Source organism: Rhyacophila brunnea, unplaced genomic scaffold (assembly GCF_057557595.1).
Source record: "Rhyacophila brunnea isolate RB1 unplaced genomic scaffold, BYU_Rbru_1.0 scaffold_35, whole genome shotgun sequence".
Taxonomy (NCBI): domain Eukaryota; kingdom Metazoa; phylum Arthropoda; class Insecta; order Trichoptera; family Rhyacophilidae; genus Rhyacophila; species Rhyacophila brunnea.
The window spans coordinates 1,416,947-1,440,012 of record NW_028233017.1 but is presented as its reverse complement, the minus strand read 5'-3'; the positions used below and the strand labels follow the sequence as shown (position 1 = coordinate 1,440,012).

The 23,066-nt window shown below is 26.1% G+C and overlaps 1 protein-coding gene across 1 annotated transcript; it reads right to left on the bottom strand.

The window, feature by feature from the left end:
* Positions 1-4,493: 4,493 nt before the first annotated feature.
* LOC147067656 (uncharacterized) lies at positions 4,494-18,698 on the bottom strand. Its single transcript, XM_085953469.1, has 4 exons — positions 18,685-18,698; positions 14,110-14,234; positions 13,502-13,656; positions 4,494-4,502 (listed from the first exon to the last, which is right to left on the bottom strand). The coding sequence occupies exons 1-4, from the start codon at positions 18,696-18,698 to the stop codon at positions 4,494-4,496; spliced, it is 303 nt and encodes a 100-aa protein (XP_085809595.1).
* Positions 18,699-23,066: the final 4,368 nt, after the last annotated feature.

Below are 23,066 nucleotides of genomic sequence, written 5' to 3'. Positions count from 1 at the left end.
ATTTATCTAATTTTTCAATTGTAAAAATTATTAGGCTTAGATTACATTATCCTTAATTTTATATTTTATAAAAAAATTTACTGTAGATTTGCCCCAAGTCGTATATTAAGGAGTTGGGTATCTAATGGAAGCTGAAGCATATGTAGAACATTGGATTAAAAGAAACTTGAATTTATAAGTATTAATGATAAATTTTCAAAAATTTTAAAGCGTATGGAATTTAAAGAAGCATAAATCAAATCATTTTTTTGCAACAATTTAAATTTTTGTGCAAGTCAGCAAAAAAAATCAAAAGAAAAATTTACGCCTAGAAAACAGTACAGATGTTTTTATTCGAAAATTAAGATTTATAATTACAAAGCAGTTAGCTATTCATATAAGTTTATGTTTTAAATCACAGGATATTGATTTTTTTAGGGTAACGTGGTAATGTATTCATTGGTCGAATGGGATGAGGAAATGCACCAATTTAAAAAATCATTTTTAGTGAAGTACATAAAGGTGATGATGAAAAACAGCGGTCCGGATTTTAATAAGAATATGAAAAAGTTTAATCTATAGCTTAAAATACATATACAAAGTACATCCGTTAATTTTATGAAAAAAATGTTATTTTCTAATTTGTAATTGTATTTAGTTTACTACATAGTGATGAGTTTTCATGTTTCTTCAAAGTATATTATATTATTTGAATATAAAACATTCTTGAGTAAATAAAATAACACATCACATCTAAGTTTTACATATGTATTCATACTTATAATCTAGTATTTTCAATGTAAAGATAATTTATGATCATTTTTATTTATTTATGGGTTAATTTTCTTTTCTTCGATTTTATCTATTTAGACGTGTTCAGCGTGTTAAGAGTATTGCTCAACTACTTGATGCATCTTTTGATACCTTCCTCTGATCTATCTTCATCAACTGCTCTTCTTCTCTCAAATGAGATGAGTTCAAGTGTCTTGCAGAGTGTGAGAGCTTGCATGTATGCTTCTACTTCGTCCGGTATTTTTAACTCTTTAACATATTTTTTATGATATTTTGTGACCCCCATATCCCAAGTCATCACATATGGTATTCTTGTTTTACATTTATAAATTAAACAAAGTTCATTTGCCAAGATATCATACTTCCTATATTTTTCATTCTAAACTTCAGTTAAGTTATCAATGCTAGTTATACCTATTTCAATAAGCGTAATCATATTTTATTTTTTATCGCATAGAAAAATATCAGGTCTATTTTGTTTGATTAAAATATCTGTTTTTGTTCGGGTATCAACTTTTATTTCTGCATTTTCGTTTTCGCAGATCTCTTGTACTGAGTGAGTTCAGATCATTTTGGTTTTCTAGAAGTTGTACAACTTGATAGGAGAAAATGAAGACATCTTACGATACATTATGTTTTCGCGTGTAATCATGCCCTAAAATTTTCTTGCATCTTGTTGCAAGGATCTCAATTGTTTTCATAGCTTCGTTACAATGTGGGATCCTTTCATCGAAAAACAAATTTCTGTCTTGAATAGAACAGAATTTTGCTTCTTCACTTGGTCTAATGTTGCCGTTTTATCATTCTTGATGATTCAATAATATCAACCATAATATTTTTCTTGGCTTCAAAAGGTTTTTGATCTAATAGTTTGCGTTTTTTAAACACAATAAACTTTCTTGCTGCTTTTTGTGATGTTTCGGAGTCGGTGATATTGGCATGATATTTATTTTTAAGATATTCTTCAATTAGTGAGAAATGTGTCTTGTTATCCTTTTCAACTTTAAGATCGCGGCCCTCCTCGGTGAGCTGTTTTTACTGTTTTAAGCAGATTTTTTTGCTGGTAGATCATCTTCTCAGCTTTAAATTCGATATTACATAGCCCACGTCCTAGTTCATTTCTCTTTATATATAATCTTTGTTTATTACTAGGCTGGAGGTGAATGGAAAATTCGTTTAAAATATCTCTTATCTTATCATCAAGTTTGATGTATTCTTCTGATTCTAATTTTAATACGCCTATGTGGTAATTTATGGGTGACGTCGCATGTTCATTAATGGCTTTAAATAAATTCGCGGCATTAAGTTTAGTCTTACATAAATTTATTATTCGATTTAATATTTGTTCTGCAATTATATCTAATGTTTCTTGCTTTAGCTCTGATTTGCTATTCTCAATCACCCCAAGATATTTGTAGGCTGCCGGGCCTTCTATAAATGTTGCTACATCTGCACATATTTCATGGTTAGGGGCTGGCTTATTTTTGTTTATTTCAAGGCCTACTGCATTAAAGAAGGTTAGTGTTTCGTCTGTCATGAGTTTAAGTGTTTCTGGAGTTTTTGATATTAATTTGAGGTCATCTATATAGAGTAGGTGATTTGTTGTATATGAGTTTTCATCGTTCAGTACACTCACCCCTGTAAAGCGTTCACTATATTTTCTGCTTAAGGGGTCAATACATAGAACGAATAAAAAAGGTGGCAGACTATCTCCCTGTAGTATTCCTTTATTTATTCTTTTATTCATGATTTCTTCTCCATTTAACCTTAACGATATACTCCATTTACTTGTAATCTTTCTTATGAAAGATGTTATCCATGCTTTTAAATTCAAATTTTCAATACATGCATGTGGGTAGTTATGTTCTATTGAGTCAAACGCCTTTTTTACATCAATCCACGTTGTATGTAAATTATTTCCATGCTCTTTATTTATCGCAATATTGATAAGAGCTTGTTCTTTTGCTCCTTGAACGCGCCTTATTGTCCCTAACTGATTTTCTGCAATTAATTCTCTTGTCTCTACTTCATACTGAATTATTTTTGAGACCGCTTTTGTCGTTAATTTATATAAATTAGACATACATGTTATTGGTCTAAATCCATTTCCTATCTTGACATCTTCTTTTGGTATAAGGTATGTAGTGCCTGAATAAAACCATTCTTCCTGGTTTTGATTTTCTAAACATTCATCTGATATGATCTGATATATATTTATGAAGACTCGTCATTTTTTTAATGAAGAAATTAAAGATTCCATCTGATCCAGCAGCTTTCCAGTTTGGCAGTGATTTTATTATATTATCAAATTCAATCTCTGTTATGAAGCAAATTTTTTCCTGTTTTTGGACAGGTAGAAATGGGCATAGGTAATCGTTATAATTATTTTTGTTGTGCATACACTTATAATTAATGATTTTTGTAAAATATTAATAACTTTAATTTAGCGGAAACATATTTCTTATACAACGATTACATGATAAAAATATAAATAATAAATTTAAAATCTAAAATTAATAATACAAGCTTTTTAATGTCTTTTTTAGGTTAAAAAACGTGGAATATATTCGTTTGATTGAATTATGTAGTTTTTTGATGCTAATATTATATTACAAATTAAAAATGTACTTCAAAAAATTTATTTCATAAAGAAATGTTTAAAAACATAATTTCGGCCTTTGGTCAATTCTAAGCTTTGGTTTGACGCATTAAAAAAATATCTATAATTTTTTTATGATTTCTAGACAAGAAAAACAAAATCCAGAATAATAGAATTTAAGCAAGAATTTGCCAAAAACATGCAATAAAATATTGGAAAATTTACATAAAGATCTAAAGCACTTTATCCTTAGAAATTAATAGATTTTTATCTTTTTATTAGAAATCAAATCATAAAAATTTAAAGTATTCAAAATGTAGATTAAAACGTAGTCACGAAATCAAATAATAATAATATATTTCAATATATACCATTATTCGTTTTTTGCTTTAATTTTATTGTTAACTGAGTCTTTGAGTTTTAAGACTATTTATATTTTGCAGCATAACATCTAAATATAGCAGTGTGAAACCCTTTACTCCTTTTAATATTGCTATCAGCTATTAAAGTTGCTTTTACTTATCAAATAATTGTCGTTGCATAAATACACAGATATTACTAAAATATTAGAAATCCAATTTTTTTAGAATTTCAATATTTTTCATATTTTCTATGCATTTATTTTTTATATTTCATATTTTTTGGTATATAATTTAGAGGCATTTTTTTCGTATTTATAATTTGATATGGTTAAAAAATTATCACTAGCTTTACTGATAGAAATCTATTATGTCGGTTATTGCAAACTTTTTATTTTGATAATTTTTAATCATTCTGAATTATATTTTGTTTATCAAATTTATAAATGCATGCATGCATAAATCGAAACATGATGCAATTGTAAATTTGTTAATTTTATCTTTTTAATTGATATTTGAATTTTGTAGTTTGAAACCTATGTTGCGAAATTTTTATTTTAATTACAATTGCTATCAATATTTATGATATAAAATATATACGTTTTTTATTTATTTGAAGAACTTTCTATAAATAACTAAAAAAAGATTAAATACTTTGGATGTAGTCGAAGAGTTTTTGAACAATTTTTTTTTCTAAAATGTTTTTTTTATAATATACAAGCCAAAAAAATATTTTTTTTTTTATAATATATACTTTTTGCCTTTTAGTCCGTCTATATACATAAAATAAACATAATTCAGAAATAATATTTGTGTTTCACTGTCTTAATATTTAAATCGTGCATTTATCTAGAATATCTTTTTTATTTTTACGAATTTACAGCCACAAAACTTCTAAATATTTCTTTTCTTTACTGGTTTTTTAGATTACATTACTTTTAACCTCGTGATATAATAATTTTTATATCTTAAATTAAGATAAAATTGAGTTATATTTGAATGATTGTAATTTGTGGGTTCTTAGAGTTTATATATCTTAAAAAACAAATTTTATTGTGCTTTTCATTGCCTTTTATGGATAGGTATAATGTAAAAGAAAGACCACTTCTATATATGATTATATTTTAACAATATGACTATACGAACTTGGCAAATTTTTCTATAATTATCAGCTCGAACTAAATAAAAAAATAGACATATGGGTGGTCTAAATCCTGTATCGATTTTAGATATTAGGGAATATAATCAGGTTATCTAGTAGCGCTCATAATTTCATGTAAACTTGAATTTAAAAATTATTATTATTCTAAGAACAGCGCCTTTATGATTGATCAATGTATTGGTTATATTGATTTCCTTTAATTCTTAATTTTATCGATTTAAGCTATAAAATAGAAAGGGGTGAAAAGAAAAAACAAATATGTTTATAAGATTGATACATGAATTTTTTTGGCTTTGAGCAAATTAAGATATTCAGTGCTGATATATACGACCTAGAAAAAACAAGAGGGATTTTCTAGATAAAATAACAAAATAAAATTAAAAACCACCTATAAATTGGATCATTTTTGTGTAATATGTTGAATAAAAAAGTATGTATATAAGTATAAAACCGACTATAAATATGTATTTTATGAATTTGATATTTTCATTTCGTAGTAATCTAGGATAAGTCTAATAATAATGCTATTTGGGACATTTAAAGCAAAATTAGCATTCCAAATACCATGTAGAAGAATTGAATATCCAAGTATTCTAAAATGAACAGCTTCGAGGGGTTCTTTTTTCTTGAATTTAGAGAACAATTTCGGAAAAATTGAAGCAGAAAAACATAAATACACAACTATCGCAATTACATTACCAATCAACCAAAATTTAAGTGTTGAATATTTAGGAAACTTATTTCCCCAGTATTTGAATTGATAAAGATTTATGAGTTCGCAAGAAAATAGAAGAAGGCTGAATATACCGAGAAATATTGCCATTAAGTAACTTACGATCATTTTTAGTGTGCTATAACTTAAAATACCGGCAAATTTTGCCTTTTCTTTGCTGCATATATGTTTTATTTTGTCAAATACTACTAACGGACTTATTTCGTTGATTTCAATTTTATATTCAGTTGTCATTTTTAATAAAGGGCGAAATTTCTATAAAAACCGTTAAAAAAAAGAACTATAAGAAATTCTTTTTGAGCATATTGAAATATTTTGATTAGGCAAAATATAATTAATTAGTCGATTATAACAAAATGAAATGTATTATTTACCTCTTTTAATCCGTTTCGAATAAAGAAAATTAATTTTAAACATTTATTATAAACACATTGTGAGTTATTTATTCGAAAAAAACAGAATTAAAACTTCTATATCGTTGAATAAAAATAAAAAAGGAAATTTAATAATTTTTAGTTTAAAAACTGGTGGGGGCATCGTTTGTATTTAATTTGACAAAAAAATTGTTGTCATCAGACTTTTTTTACAAGTATTTTATTTCTTCAATAGCATTAGTGATATTTTTGATTTTTTGGGATATCCAAAATAAATTACTTGGCATTTTAAATTTAACTAATAAAAGCGTATATGTTTCAAATAGAAAGTCCTTTATAACTATAAGTATGTATACGTTTTGTAAGTCCTCAGAAGTACCATAAAATATTTTATAAAATAAAAAACAAGTTTGAATATCTAAAAAAAAAGTCATGCTTATAAGATTATTTTTTATCATGTAAGACACGCTAAAAAAAGAAATTTTAAAATAATAAAACCTCTGATCATAAAAAAAGGTTTTTTCAATATACTTTTGTGTCCTATATATAATTTTTAGGCTCGTATATTTTTTATCCTTGAATAAACATAAAAAAAATTAATCACTATAATAGGGTGTTGTTCTTATTGTAGAATTAGATAATATGGGATATTGTTTAAATAAAAACAACTAATGTCAAATTTTCATTAAAAAACTCAGTTTTCATAGAATATTATCATATTAGATAAATACAAATTTAAAGTGTCAATATTGGTAAAAACCAAGTAAAATAAATCTTATATCGACAAAAAATCAAAGATAATTAGTTTTATAATTGAAAAACTTGTAGCAATCTTTAGCAAGTTTAGACTTTGTTTTCATAATTAACGACAAAAAGACAATTCTTACTAATAATTAGGCGTTGAGTGGTTACCAAATTCCATAAAAGATATTTTAAGATGTTTAAAATCCCAGACGAAGCAGAATCATGCATGAAAGCTCACATAATTCGGAAGATACTTGAACATATATAATTTATTAGATAGAAATTAGTGATTATAATATATCGGAGGAAGTTTACAGGGGTTTAATAAGGAGTCGTGCCATATTCTAAATTGGCAAATTACATCATAGCCAAAAAAAATTCAGATTTGGAATGACTAATTCATCCATAAATAAAAATAAATTACCAATAGGAATAAATTGAGAATATAACTCTTCATTTTTCTATAAGATTTTTTATATTTGGTCACTTATCATATGGTTATATATTACGAATGTTGGCATCAAAAAAAATATATTTAAATTACGAAAATATATCACATATAATTAAAATTCTATATACTCTATCAAGAATATTTAGAAGACAAAATAATTAATTTGTAATACGAAAAAGCAAATCTATAAATGCATTGATTGATGATTATGACAACAGATAATTTTGCATATTTTTTTTTAAAAATTAAAATGTCCATTTTAAAGGTTTTGGATATTTTAACTATAATATAATACGATACAGAGGACCAAAATGCATATTTATTCAGAAGCAGAGAATTTAAGTATATGTTTTTTTTAACTATAAAATCATATCATTTTCTCAAATTGACTGTTGAAGGTTTAAAATATGTAAATTAATATACAAAGGTGTGGATTTAATCTTTAAATACCACATGTACATAATTTATAAATCTATGATGGTTTTATACGGTATAACTAATTCACTAAGACACATAATTTTTTTAACAAATTTCAAGGGTTTCGATGGGGATTAGTTGAATGAAAAAAAATATTTTTTATGAGAAATTAATTAATGCAATTTAAAAGGGTTGAAATTATTTTATTTGAATTGGAAACATATATGATAATCACCAATAATATGCATAATTACAGAACTTCGTAAAAAAACAGGTGTAAAAATTTATTTTATTTTTTCGTATCTAGTCTAAATATAATAAATAGGCCTTGTTTTGCGACAAAATACCACGTATCATATGTAATATCTGAGGTTAATTTTAAAAGTGACAAAAGCCATTTTAATAAGATGGGGATGTTTTATCATGGCAGTGAACCCGTTGAAGTGGTCATGTTAAACCTATTCATTTTAATTTATTTTGTTACTAATGTATTATTAGTTGAGGATACTTCTTTTAATTTTTATTAACCTTAAAATTAATGTTCTGGGTATTTTACAGTACCATATAAGACTATTCTATAAATTAAACCTTTACATTCCAAAATTTCGCATAACAAATACATGGCTATAGTTGGGAATATAAAAAAGACTACAAATTCTATATTTTTTTATATCAATATTTATATTTCTTACTTTATTTCACATTTAATTTGTCACAGAAAATTTTGATTTATAACGTCACGGAAGTTCGTTTTATTTATATAAAAAATTATCAGAATATAATAATTCAAGATTAAACTAATATTACAGCATTCTACAAAAACAAAATATTATACCAGAAAATGTTTTTTAAAAAACAAGGATATTACGATATCAACAGGGGTGTTCTATGTAAAACGAATATAAATAGATTTTTATGGTTTTTTTTTTGATTTTTAACATCTCCAAAATATAAAATCCAAATTTATGAAAATATTAGATAAATATTTAACATAATTATATTTGCTTTTTTATTTCAAAATATACATATTAGACGTTATCTAATATAAATAATATGAAAGTCCGCCAAAAAATTATATATTCAATTTAAAATGACACATTAAAAAATTGAAATTAAAAATCGTTCAGATCTTACACATATTTTTTTGATCATCTATATGAACAAGAATGTGGTTTCATAATACAATAAAACCTAAGCTCTGGTCAAAAAATTTAATTTATATAACAAAGGGAAAGGGTAATGATACCTGCTTGTACCATGTTTGAGTTTAACCCCTTTACTATTTATTAATAAAATAGTTTACGAACCAAATGAAAAATAATATGATAAAATATATAGGCTATTTTTATTAGACTAAATGTTTTTTCAATAACGTACTATATTTCTTAAGAAAAATAAATAAAAAATTAATTTAGAATAATTTTTCATTATGTTAGACTATATGGTACAAAGGGAATATAATATGATGAATACTACAATGTAAAACCAATAAATAAAAAAACCGCAAAATCAGATATGGTTATACAATTCGATTACCAGGATAATCTATAACAAACTAGTCTTAAAAATTCTAGAATATGATGAGGTGTTAAATTGGATAATCTAAAAAAATATCAAAAAAGTGAAATCTAAAAAGTTGATATAATTTACGCCAGAAAATTTTTAAAAATCCTTTAAATTATACTATGACTGTTAAATTGATTTAATTATGCAAGTAAAACATTAATATAAAAAATTAAATGTAGGAAAGTTGATTTCTTTTTGCCTGTATGTAAAGTCTCAAATAAATTAAATTTCATGAAAGATGACTTATCAAAGTATCTATACTTTTTATTTCGAATTGTAAATTATGGTGGCATAATTACACACTAAATATTAAAACACACCAAAATAAATCGATGCCTTCGAAATAAATTTTTTTATATATGTGTTAAGTTTCTTCTTTTTATAATTTCCATCACTGAGATGTGTACAGTTCATTAAGAATATTGCACAACTCTTTTATTTATGTTTTGAAACCTTTCCCTGGTTATCGTTTTCTGTCAAATATTATGAGTTCAAGTGTCTTGCAAAGTTTTAGAGCTTACATGTATGCTTCTGATTCATCTGGTATTTTTATGCCTTCAATATTTTTATTTATTTATTTATAGTTAAGTTTCTTTTTATCGATTGTATCTATTTAGACGTGTTCAGCGTGTTGGGAATATTGCACAACTCCTTGATGCATCTTTTGACACGTTCCTCTGATCTATCTTCATCAACTGCTCTTCTTCTCTCAAATGAGATGAGTTCAAGTGTCTTACAGAGTGTGAGAGCTTGCATGTATGCTTCTACTTCGTCCGGTATTTTTAACTCTTTAACATATTTTTTATGATATTTTGTGACCACCATATCCCAAGTCATCACATATGGTATTCTTGTTTTACATTTATAAATTAAACAAAGTTCATTTGCCAAGATGTCATATTTTCTATATTTTTCATTCTCAACTTCAGTCAAGTTATCAAGGCTCGTTATACCTATTTCAATTAGCGTAATCATATTTTATTTTTTATCGCATAGGAAAATATCAGGTCTATTTTGTTTGATTAAAATATCTGTTTTTGTTCGGGTATCAACTTTTATTGCTGCATTTTCGTCTTCGCAGATCTCTTGTACTGAGTGAGTTCTGATCATTTTGGTTTTCTTGAAGTTGTACAACTTGATAGGAGGAAAAGAAGACATCTTGCGATTTCATTGTGTCTTCGCGTGTAATCATGCCCTAACATTTTCTTGCATCGTGTTGCAAGGTGATCAATTGTTTTCATAGCTTCGTTACAATGTGGGCATTTTATCCTCACATCAAAAAACACATTTCTGTATTGAATAAAACAGAATTTTCCTTCTTCACTTGGTTTAATGTTGCCGTCTTTTATCCATCTTGATGATCCAACAATATCATTATTATTGGCTTCAAAAGGTTTTTGGCATGATTTTTCTTTTATTTTACACAATAGACTTTCTTGCTGCTTTTTCTCCAGTGTCTCGGAATCGGTGATATTGACATGATATTTATTTTTAAGACATTATTCAATTAGTGTGAGAATTTTATTGTTACAGCATGTTATATATATTTCTAAACAACATAAACTTCTAGTTTGTGATTCAATATTACATAGCTCACGTCCTAGTTCATTTATCTTTATATATAATCTTTGTTTATTACTAGGCTGAAGATGAATAGAAAATTCGTTTAAAATATCTCTTATCTTGTTATCAAGTTTAATGTATTCTTAAGGTTCTAATTTCAATACACCTATATGGTAATTTATGAGTGACGATGCATGTTCATTAATGGCTTTAAATAAATGCCCAGCATTAAGTTTAGTCTTACATAAATTTCTTATTCAATTTGTTATCTGTTCTGCAATTATATCTAATGTTTCTTGCTTTAGCTCTGATTTGCTATTCTCAATCACGCCAAGATATTTATAGATACCCGGGCCTTCTATAATTGTTGCTACATTTGCGCATATTTCATGGTAGGGGCAGATTTGTTTTTGTTTATTTCAAGGCCTACTTTATTAAAGAAGGTTAGTGTTTCGTACGTCATGAGTTTAAGTGTTTCAGGTGTTTTTGATATTTATTTATGTTCATCTATGTTGAGTAGGTGATTTGTTGTATATGAGTTTTCATCGTTCAATAAACTTACTCCTAGAAAGCGTTCATTTCATTTAATACTTAGGGGATCAATACATAGAACGAGTAAAAAGGTGACAGACTTTCTCCCTGTAGTATTCCCTTATTTATTCTCTTATACATGATTTCTTCACCATCTAACCTTAAAGATATGCCCTAACTACTTGTAATCTTTTTTATAAAAGACGTTATCCATGCTTTTAGATTCAAATTTTTAATACATGTATGCTGGTAGGTTCGTTCTATTATGTCAAATGCCTTTTTTACATCAATCCACGTTGTATATAAATTATTTCCATGCTCTTAATTTATCGCAATATTAATAAGAGCTTGTTCTTTTGCTCCTTGAACGCGCCTTATTGTAACCAATTGATTTTCTGCAATTAATTCTCTTGTCTCCACTTCATACTGAATGATTTTTGAAACCGCTTTTGTCGTTAATTTATATAAATTGGACATACATGTGATTAGTCTAAATTCATTTCCTATCTTGACATCTTCTTTTAGAATAAGATATGTCGTATCTGAGTAAAACCATTCTTCCTGATTTTTATTTTTCGAACATTCATCTGATATAATCTCTTATGAATTTATGAAGGAGTAGCTTTTTTTTAATGAAGAAATTAAAGATTCCATCTGTACCTGCAGCTTTGCAGTTTGGCAGAGATTTTATTATATTATCGAATTCAACCTCTGTTATGAAGATAATTTATAAATAACGTTGATATATAATCCCATTTTGCATCTTTAATTAATGATATTAGAAATAAAAAATTGTTTTTTTGAAAAAGCGGTTATGGAACGAATTATTTTTAGATATTTTTGTTTGAAGCATCATGAGGTGTGATTTCTTATATAATTAAGCGTTTGGAATATACTTACATTCTTGAAATAAACCCTTGAATATTCTCAAGTATAATTAGGTAATTTATGAAAAATGTTTTATAAAATACAGCAAAATATTCAACATTATTGACCACATCAATCGAGTCACCGCTACGAGGAAACATCGCCATCCTGCTAAAATGGCTTTAGTTACTTAGTTGTGCTCAAGAATCAAATCAAATTGTTTTCGCGCCCCCAGAAAAGCTTATATTTAATAAACAGAAATTCCTTTTACTGAGGTATCCCTAACAATGTTTGCTGTTTACTTGCAGCTAGGAGGCATTAATGTCAAGTTTGGTAATTTTTCGTTGCCCTTACGTGAGGAGGATTCAAACTTCAATCATTTAATCTGTGTTGCTAGTATATTATTTAAACCATCAAACCGTAGTCAATCTACCTTAAATACTCCATGTCTTCAAGGCTCCTACTTCTTTTCAGTCCCTAGGCAATTCACACCCATCTATTTGAAATTTAATATAAAGAAAGTATGTTCATAGGCATAGAAATGATCAAAATAAACAAATTTAATTTTTATAAAATATAATAATGTATGTGGAGCTTCAAATTAAGTTCCTTTTAATAAAGCAGTAAATAACTAGTGGGGGAAAGTAGCTTTTCATTATTATTGGGTTAATTTAAGTCTAAGCTCTACTAATTTGTTGGAGAAGGGCTTTAGATTGCTATATGAATAAGATTTGCTTGATCCTTCAATAAGTCTCATTATCTTTACAACCTTACTGAATTTTTTTAATATTTCGCGACTTATTAATTGTGGAGGAATTACATTTATTCTATCAGTTATTTATGATTATTATATATGTGGATAAGTGGGATCAAAATGTATTTAAAAGATTATTTTTATAAGAAAAATCCGTAAAAGAATACTAATGCATCAAATGATTTTTTAAAAATTATAATGGCTCCTTTATAAGCGATGCTATCTTAAATTTACATATGAAAATAAAATTTTTCAAATATTCACTAAAAATACAACTAAACCTATAAATTATAAATGAAATATTTAATTTATATGTAAAAAAGTGCCTTAAATAATGGATATAACTCAAAAAATGTTTTCTTCATATATATTTAAATTCAATTTGTGATCTATTTTTTACCCAATCGTTTTCTTCTTCTTCTTTAGATGCAGGTAGAGGATTACCGATTTTTAAGACTGTGATTCTTTTCTTCCCAGCCACGTTTTGTGCCCCGACATTTATTATTGTAGACGGCCCAACAGATCTTTCAAATTCCTTGAATCGTGAACATGTTATCAAAAAATCAGGAACGGTATGCATGTCTAAATTTTGTGGATTACTATAATTTACAGTCTCTTTCACTGGAAATACAGGCAAGAACGATTGTTGGAAAATTAGATGTGTACAGAGCCTATCAACACGGTCATTTCTAAATAAAAAATCACTGCATTCATCTTTTTGCCACACCCTAGCATTTTTGTTCTCAAAGAAGAATTCTTCCGTTCCTAGGTATAAAAGATTATCAAATGAACAACAACTAAATAAAAATTCATTTATCATAAACGTGGCGGGATTTGAAACAAGTAATATTCTATCATTTGTGATTTTGTAGTCGAGCTTGTCTTGTGGAAATAATCCCAATGTATTTATATCCTGAACACTTGGAACTAGTATTACTTTTGATGTCATGCTTTTTACTAGCCACTTCTCAATTTTTGATATGAAGTTTTTGTAAAAAATATCGCCTGGATTCGAATTTTCATCAATTTTATCAATAAACGGTCCCATCAATATAAAACAGTCTGGCATATTCTCAAATAATTTATCCATTTTCGTTTCTGTGGTATCAATATATGGCCCAGACATCATAATGATTTCTAAAGGCCTTTCTCGATAAATATCTTTGAATTTGAGATAATTTGAAGCTACATCCACATTATAATTTAAACAAGGTATACTATGTATTTTTTGAACAATAATTTCATCGCCCTTAACATTTTTACCCGTGATTGCTACTATTTGACCTGTAAAAAGCGAAAAGTGTTTTAAATAATTCAAATTCAATTTTACACGAACATCATTACTCCCATCAATTAAAGAACACAAAAATACATTATCATAAGTTAGTCTTTGATCTAAATTTCTGGTAATAATACCGTATGTGTTGAAACTTTTTTCGGATAAATGATTGACTGGTTCGAAACTTTCAGTTTCTAGAGTTTCAAGAAATCCACTCTTCAAAAACCTTTGCCTGTGCTTCATATAGTCATATTTCTCGTCTTTCTTCACATAGAATAAATCTGTTACAAAGACTTTTTTGTATTGCACTATTTCCAATCTTTTTGAATTTTTCGTTATACTTAGTCTTTTGACTATGTTATCTTGAAAATCCATTGATGGGCTTAATTTAAATAAAATTTAGCTGTTTAAATTTTTTAACAGGACTAAAAATGCTTCTTGAATTCATAAAGTTATTGTGTCGTATATAAATATACATAGTACCGAGAATTAATAAATCTAATTTTAAAGATTGAAATCTATGATTTCGTAGTAATCCAATCCACAGATATAAAATCCAGTGTCTTTATTTAAAAGAAATTACTGTCATTTAATTCTATCATATGCTCATTTCCAATTGTAACGTTAAATACCGTTAAGGAAAGTCTGAAAATATAAATTTAAAACCACAGTATTTTTGGAAAACACATCTTTATATAAATATACATCAATATATTTGTCGATTCATATGGGACTGAAAAAGCACCAAGGAATAGTATTTTGTGTTATAAATGAATACCTAAAGCCTAACCAAATCCTTTTAAATACTTATTTGCAAGGCTCTAATGATCAGACATTTTCGTATACTATAAGAAGAGAATAATGATCGCGTTGATGGAAATAGGAATAATATGTATTGATAGCTTGACGAATGCTGAAAATGTAAAGCTAAGAAAATACGATTTATCAGCAAATTAACTCTCCTTTTTTTACAAATGTAGAAATTGAATGTTTCCATACATAATAACTTGGAATGGGGTGGTTATAAAGTGCCATAAGTCATAAATTAGGAGTAAGGAATTCCTTATAAACCGGAAGCATACGCACAAACAACAGGATTGACGAAGAAACTTTTAGCGATAAGTCTTGAACAGAGGAGATATATCGAAGAAGGTTGTAAAGATGATGAGGCAAAAAAAGTATCAGTAAATCTGCTCTATAGAGTAATCTAAAGTTTTACCTTAACAACTATAAAAAGCTAAAAATCGAATTGGTGCATAAATTAAAACCTTTTTTGTGTAAGTCTTGAATTAAAATAGGACTAACGAGTATCGATAATTTGGATAATTAAAAAACAGAAAAATATTATGTATTTTCAGATGAAATTACTCTAATTTACAAATTTTGAACACAAATACTGCACCGAATCATAAGAAAAAAAAATATGTAATCTTTTAGCGAATAAAATCGCCCTAATTTACTAATTAGAATATAAATGGTATAATACATCTAAAAAATCGCGAAAAATATGATATATTAGCGGGTTATTAAACTCAAAATAAAAATTCTAAACACAAATAGTGCAACGTATCAATACATGGAATATGTGGCGACAAAATATCCCAATTGATCATTAAAGAGTTAGAAATATCAATTAATGTGAATCAATTAATAAATAAAATAATTGTGAAAAAATGATCTAGTAAGGCTTAAAGGAGAATTTGTATAGAAAAATTTAAAACTATTGAAATGGAAAGACATAAATATGTGTTGTTTTCTAGTTCCCACCCTTTTTAAAAATCAAGATATACATAAAAATTAGTTCCCCAATAAAAAAATACTAAATGGCGAAATAATTTAGTCTTTAAGATTCAAAATTATTATTTTTTTGGTGTATCAATTAAATTATATACGTTTCTTGATGTATTTCGGCTTAGAAAATTTAAATTATTTGATTTAAAGGTGTGTTTTATTTTAAATTATTCCATGCAAGATTAATTTTTGGAATTTTACTGGATTTTTTGCATTTTTTATAAACATATTCAGCATATTTTCTCTTTTAAATTGATTCGTTGGTTGAATAAAAAATGATTATTTTATTTGTTGGTTAATTTTGTATTTCACTTTTATATTTTGTCAAAAAAAAGTGTGATACAATTCTTTGATCAAAATTAATCAATACATTCTACTATCTCTTTCTCTGCTATATCGTTATTGATACCCCTTATTCTCTAAGACTTAACAGTACAAGAGTCTTTGTCAATCCTATGGTTTCTTAGCAACTTATAATTACTTTATTTGCTTGATTTCTTATTATTTTGAACATATAATACCATGCTTATTATTGAGAATCTCAACCAAATATGTTTTTAATTTGCAAAAAAATAATTTTAAAATATATCTATCTTTATTATAATAATAATAAGATTTATGTAATCATTTTATAGTACTTTTCTGATTCCAAAATGTTAATTTTATATTAAAATCCAAAAAACATATTTGCAATCCTAAATAAAGATATTTGTCGGATATTTGTAATCTGAAGGCTTTTTAAAAGCTTTATAAATGAATAAAATATTGTCAGAAATTAATCATTTTTTTTATGATTTGCCATATCATGTTTTAAAAGTTCGAAAATTATAAATACCTATTTGGTTTTCGATTGCGAATTTAAATTAACATTGCGATTCATATTATAATTTATTACCTCACAAAAACCAATAATGTTTATATGCTAGTTAAAGATATATAGGCTATTCGACATCAATTCTTTAAAGATGGATGGTCATTTTAAGAATATATATTTCTTAAAAAAGTACTAAGCTCTTAGTAGATTAGTTTTGGAGCGAATAATCTATATATTATATTATTTAAAATAATAGTGTCTCTTGGACCAAGGAAGGTATAATCTTGCAATTGAAGAAATCCGGAGGATGAGAGTTGATGAAGCACTTGAAAAACATTACATTTAAAATGAGAAGGCTGAAGATGTCGCTCTTAACGAAGAAAAATAAGATAAAGAGTAGAAAGGAATCTCCTTAATTAATAAAGGAACATTAAATAATAGTGTCAAATGTATTTCGTCAAAAGATGAATTAATGTGTTGTGCAATATTCCTGATGGGCTGTCTACATCTCAGTAGATTGAATTTATGAAATAAGAAACTTAACTTCAAATAAAAATTTAAAAGGTTTTAATCAAATAATTGCCAAAATCTGTCTTAAAATTCAGAGTGATCATTTTTTAGAAATGAAATCAAAAAAATTACGTGTTCGAATCAATCATTTTTGATTAAATTTATTTATTTCTTCTTTTAATCAAATAAAATATTGCATGCGTCAAAATTAATCAATAAATATAAAATATAAAGAGGCTATAAAATGTATAAAATTCAATTTTTTATGCTTAGAATTGTTTTATTTTTTAACCTTTGGTTTGCAATAAAAACAGCAGAACCAATAAAAACAGAGGCATGTATTGCAGATCCTAAGGATGAAATTTCAAGTGCTAAAGATGACAATTCAGAAACTTTGGAAAAAGTAGTGCGTTATTCGATTAATGGTCGGAAGATAAACTGTAACTCGAAATGTAAATCACAATGTCTGAGTAATTATTTTGAAAAAAAAGATATTATTAGTCAAATTGAAGAGGAAATAATAAAATTTCTAGAAAAAAATCAAGATTTGAACATAAAAAACCTACAATTTTATGAAAAGCCTTACATTTTGGGAGCTTATATTTCTAAAAAAGAAACATTACATCCTGACTTAGTGCATTTTTGTGATAAAATAAGAAAAAAGTCGCTTATAATTTCAAAAATTATATCTAAATATCATTCAACAATCGATCTTCTAACGAAAGATATAATTATTGATTTTAGACTTCGGTTACGGGGCTTACTGAAACATCCAATGCTCACATTGCGTCACAAACTCACGAAATCATTAAATTATAACAAGAATGAAGATTCAGAGTCTAAGGATCATGTAAAAAGAAAAATTATTTACCATGTAATTGATTATTGGAAAGATTATACCACTATGTACGGCGCAAGAATATTATTCCAACATGCAGATCATTTTTTATATCATTTTTTTACTTGCTCCAACTTTTTTATTAATTGTTTATATGAAAATCGAATATGCAAGGATGACAGTGATTCCGATGTATCTTCAATATCTTCTAGTGATAATCAAGAAATATTTGTTCAAAATATAGACCCAAAGTATATAATATTGGAACTAAAAGATTCTTACGAAGCATTAACCAGAATTTTTCCCCTGCTTGAATATCGAAATTACCTTTTTGACAAGAAAGATTTACCCTTTTCAAATGAAGAGGATTTCCGAATGATATACGACGAAAATTTTAAAAAGCAGTTTAATGTGATCCTAGAGAGTTTTCTAAAAGCAATAATTAATGGTATAAATAAGAAATTGAGTAATGAAACGAAAATTGTCTATAATGATGAAATTTCTGAAATCTTTGAAATTTTCAATCGAATCGATGAATAAATTTCGACAAAAAAAACTTACTCTGGGGTCAGCATCATTTAAAAAGTAAAGATTCATAGCTTAGTAAATTTAGTTTTTTTTGTGTATAATCTTCTTGATTTATAATATTAATGCTTAATACATGAAAAATAACATGTGATTATTTATAATTGAACGACAATTTAAATATAGGTGATATACAGCCCATTATTTTAGCGTAACTACTGTTTTTTTACCATATTAAAGCCTTGGGGGTGAACTATAGGATCAATGTAAAACAATCAATATACGATGTTCATTAAGTAGCTTATTAGTAAGCATGTGAAGTTATTTTTATTTATTCTCGATTATTTTAGATGCATTCTTATAGACTTATTGTTTGTAATTTTTAACATCGATACCCAAAATTTCTTATTTAAATTACATTATCTTTAAATTTTTCTGAGTATATTGAGGTTATCAAATCACAAAATCAAAAAATTATAAAATGTATCCTCAAAAATGTGGATGCAAGAAATTTGAAAGTTAATGGGTTCCAGTATAAGATAAAAGTTTCAAGTATGCGATGTTTTTATTTTAAAAATACAACCATTTCAATAATAGATCATATATTTTATAAGTGATAAATTACGATCTCAAAATGCACATCTAGCATCATTTCGTATTTAATATTATATATAATTAGCATATAAATGATTCAAAATTTAGAATAAAATCGAAATTTAGCATTTTATCAAAATAAATATACTTTCTATGTAAATATCACATGGAATCAAACTTACGAGCAGATATTTGAATTTTTTTTATTCATATACTGCTAGTTACCTTAAACCTATTTATATGATGTGATAAAACCAATATTAACTTGGATAAAAAGCTAACAAAATCTATGAGATGTATTTTGTTTTCATAAAAAGGCAATCACCGGTATTTAATTTTTACAATCTTTATATTGTTTTTTTCCACATCTATTGATTTGTGCTTTTTATTGTTTATTTTCTGTCCATTAAAATATGAATTCACTAATTCTATATAGTATCTTGTAAGATAATGCAGGGTTTTATTGCAGAGATGAAAAAAATATTTCTTCAATTTAGTGGCTGATCCTAAATTATTTATAGTGGTGTAGGGTAATTTCAAAAACTAAAGCTAACTTATGCCAATTTAAAAAAATTAGCCTTAATTGGCGATTTTTGTTGATATATATTTACATATTGCATGTTTTCCTGTGTTTATTTAGCAAAAAATATTCTTCTTCATCAGAAAAAATTCAGAAAATTTGTATTACGATTGAATCATATATTTTCGTTCCTGAAACGTTTTTTTTTTCGATTTATGGTGCACTTTTATAGCCTACCATAATTTTATTTGATTTTCATAATTTTAATATAATTTATGATTTTTCCCGATAGTAAGGATAAAATTATTTTGAACTAAGTACTTATTTTTAGATTAACATATATAAGTGTTTTGATAAATCATGATGTATTTACATTAATCGCGCTTAGCAGAAATACTCTTATCGTTTTTAACTGACTGTGTCATCTAGGTTTAATCTTATTGTAGCATAATATATTGTGAAAAGACGGTAAAATAACAATCAAAAAAATTTAAGGATTCGCTTGAATTTTTATAAACGCCTTTGTGAAACAAAAACACCTTAAATCCTTCAAAATACTATAGAATTTTATATAGTGTGGATAAAGCAATAGTATAAAAACACTAAAATGTAATTTTACTTGTAGAAATAAAAAACTTCAAGGAAGAAATATAGTCTAATATAGCGATATAAAGTGTAGGAATATATTTATAAAAAGACTTCACGTGTGAATACCATTTTAACATAGGATTTAAGAAATTAAAAATTTTTTAATATAATTTTATGCATATAAAATCTAGAATTAGGCTATAATATGAATATTTAAGGGGAATTGATTAAAAAATCTTATTTTAGTGGGAATTTAATTCCAATTCTGTAAATATTTTTGTAAAATAATGTCGCCTTTGTACAAGGAAAATACCAGTGACATATAAAAATTATAGTAAAGTAAATTATCTACATACTATTATGTTATTTATGTGATTATCATGAACGACTTCTCGTTTAATAGCGAAATTACCTATTCATACAGAAACTATACACATTTCAAATTAAAAAAGGTGTATAGTTTGTATTTTAAAAGACAATTTTCATTATAGTAATCAAAAATCTATTTTAAAAGATCAGAAAATAAAATTCATACTTTAAAGTCTCCATTTTTTTCTTTTTAATATTTTCATTCACATAAAGCGGCCCCTTTTTCATGCTTATATTAACTTATAAGGTGTTTAAGAATTCAAGAATTTATAGAGTCCCATAAAAATTTATATTTGACTATTTGTATTTTTTTATTGTAATGGTATGGTTTTATTTAATACCTTTTTTTATAAAATAAAAATTTGGGGGGGGGTATACATCTGGATTTTATTAAGAAAGTTAAATTTATAATAATTTTACGTCTCTGATTTTTCAGTAATTTGAATACCATATTTCTTGCTTTTAATAGTATTAAACTTCTGTAAGTAATAATTAGAACGAATTGAACAAAATAAAATTATAATCAACCATATTTTAGCAGAAAATTACTTTACAGTGTGTAATAATTGGATTATTTAATCTTTATAAACATAAATATGTTTTAATACTTAAATTAACACTCTCATATTACACATATAGAAATCTAATATTGCCATACGTAATAACTTGTAATTGGTTGAGTATAAAATACCATAAGTCGTATATTAAGGAGTTAGAATGCCAACCGAAGCAGACGCACAAACAATAGGATTGAGGACGACACTTGAACTAATGAGTCTTGAGAGAAGAAGATTGTAAAGATGATAAAGGGGGAAGAATAAGAGCCAAATCTGTCGTATAGAGCAATCTAAATTTTTGCTTGAAGTAACTATAAAACGCTAAAAATCGAGTTAACTAATAAATAAAATTTTCATGGGTAATTTATATAAATATCAAAAATCTCAATAAAGAATAATCGAAAATATTTGCAGAAAAAAGATGGGCGGGCTCTAAATTATAGTTTGTAAAGTGATTTGATGATGAAAGGTTTCGAGGTTATTAGAAAGGTTTAACTTGTTCAAAAATAGAAGAAAATCCACAAAAAACAACCATTATAACACGATATTTCTTGCTTTTATACCGCTAGGATGCATTTTCACCAATATTTATTTATTTATAAAATTAAAAGGTATATCATAGATCCTATTTTGAACAAGTAAAGAATTATACATGGAATTAATGCGGTTATTATTGTATTTATAAATGCTTATATTTATGAATCTTTTCCCCCTTGATGCCATTTAAAAACTAATTCTTGTTAAATGAATAGTTAGATCAATTTGTGATGGTAACAGAGTTTTTAAATAATTCAATTTTTATTTAATTTATATATAAAAACTTAACTAAGCGCGCAATATAATGTATATTCATCTATTTAAACCATCATTAGTTATTTACTTGCGTTTTTTTGTTATGCTAGATCTTCCTTCATCTGTAAATGATGCATTACTATTCTTTTCATTTTGTCTGTTCTGTGATAAAAGCTTCCGTTTCTTTAGTTTTATACTAATGGGCTTTTTGATAATATCTTTATTTAAATGTTCCGATTTAAATTTATACCCAACACCTACCCTTCTTTGAAGATATTCAAACTTGATATCTGCCTTTGGAAATTTAGATTCAATCATGAGTTTTTCTATATAATCTTTTATCATTTTATGGGCAAGAAATATTGATGAATTAATACTTACCAAATAATAGAACTCTCATATTTTGAATTGATCTGTTAAATTAAATTTTTAAATATTTTGTATGTGTATCTGATATTCATTTTATGTCTTTTAATATAATTCGAAGTAAATGATCATTTATATAAAATTCATTTGTTCCCATGTTACAAACTAAAGAGACAAAGTGTCGTGTGTGATATCTTCTCTAGTATCAAAAAATTGATCTAAGAATATAAACGCATCGAAATAAGCACTATAAACGATAAATATCACGACGATAATAATTCATCATAAAAAAATAACAGTGCAACAAAAATAAAATTTTCACAGATCATAAAACTTTATCGAGGCCCGAAATATCAATAATAGATCAATTGTGCGAAAATAAAAATAAATAACCAAATTAAAAATTGTTAAAACAAGCAGCATTCATTTATAATAATATGCCTTCCAAAACTATATCTGATTATACATCATGCGATAAAATCAATGTTTATACCTATCTTTAACCTGTTAAAAAGGCTTTTTTAGTGGGTTGTTTTGACATATTTATATCCAATGCGATTTATTTTAGGTTATGGGATTCTTTGCAAAATATATTCTCGTTCAAAAATTTTGGGTCATAAATTTAGAGACTA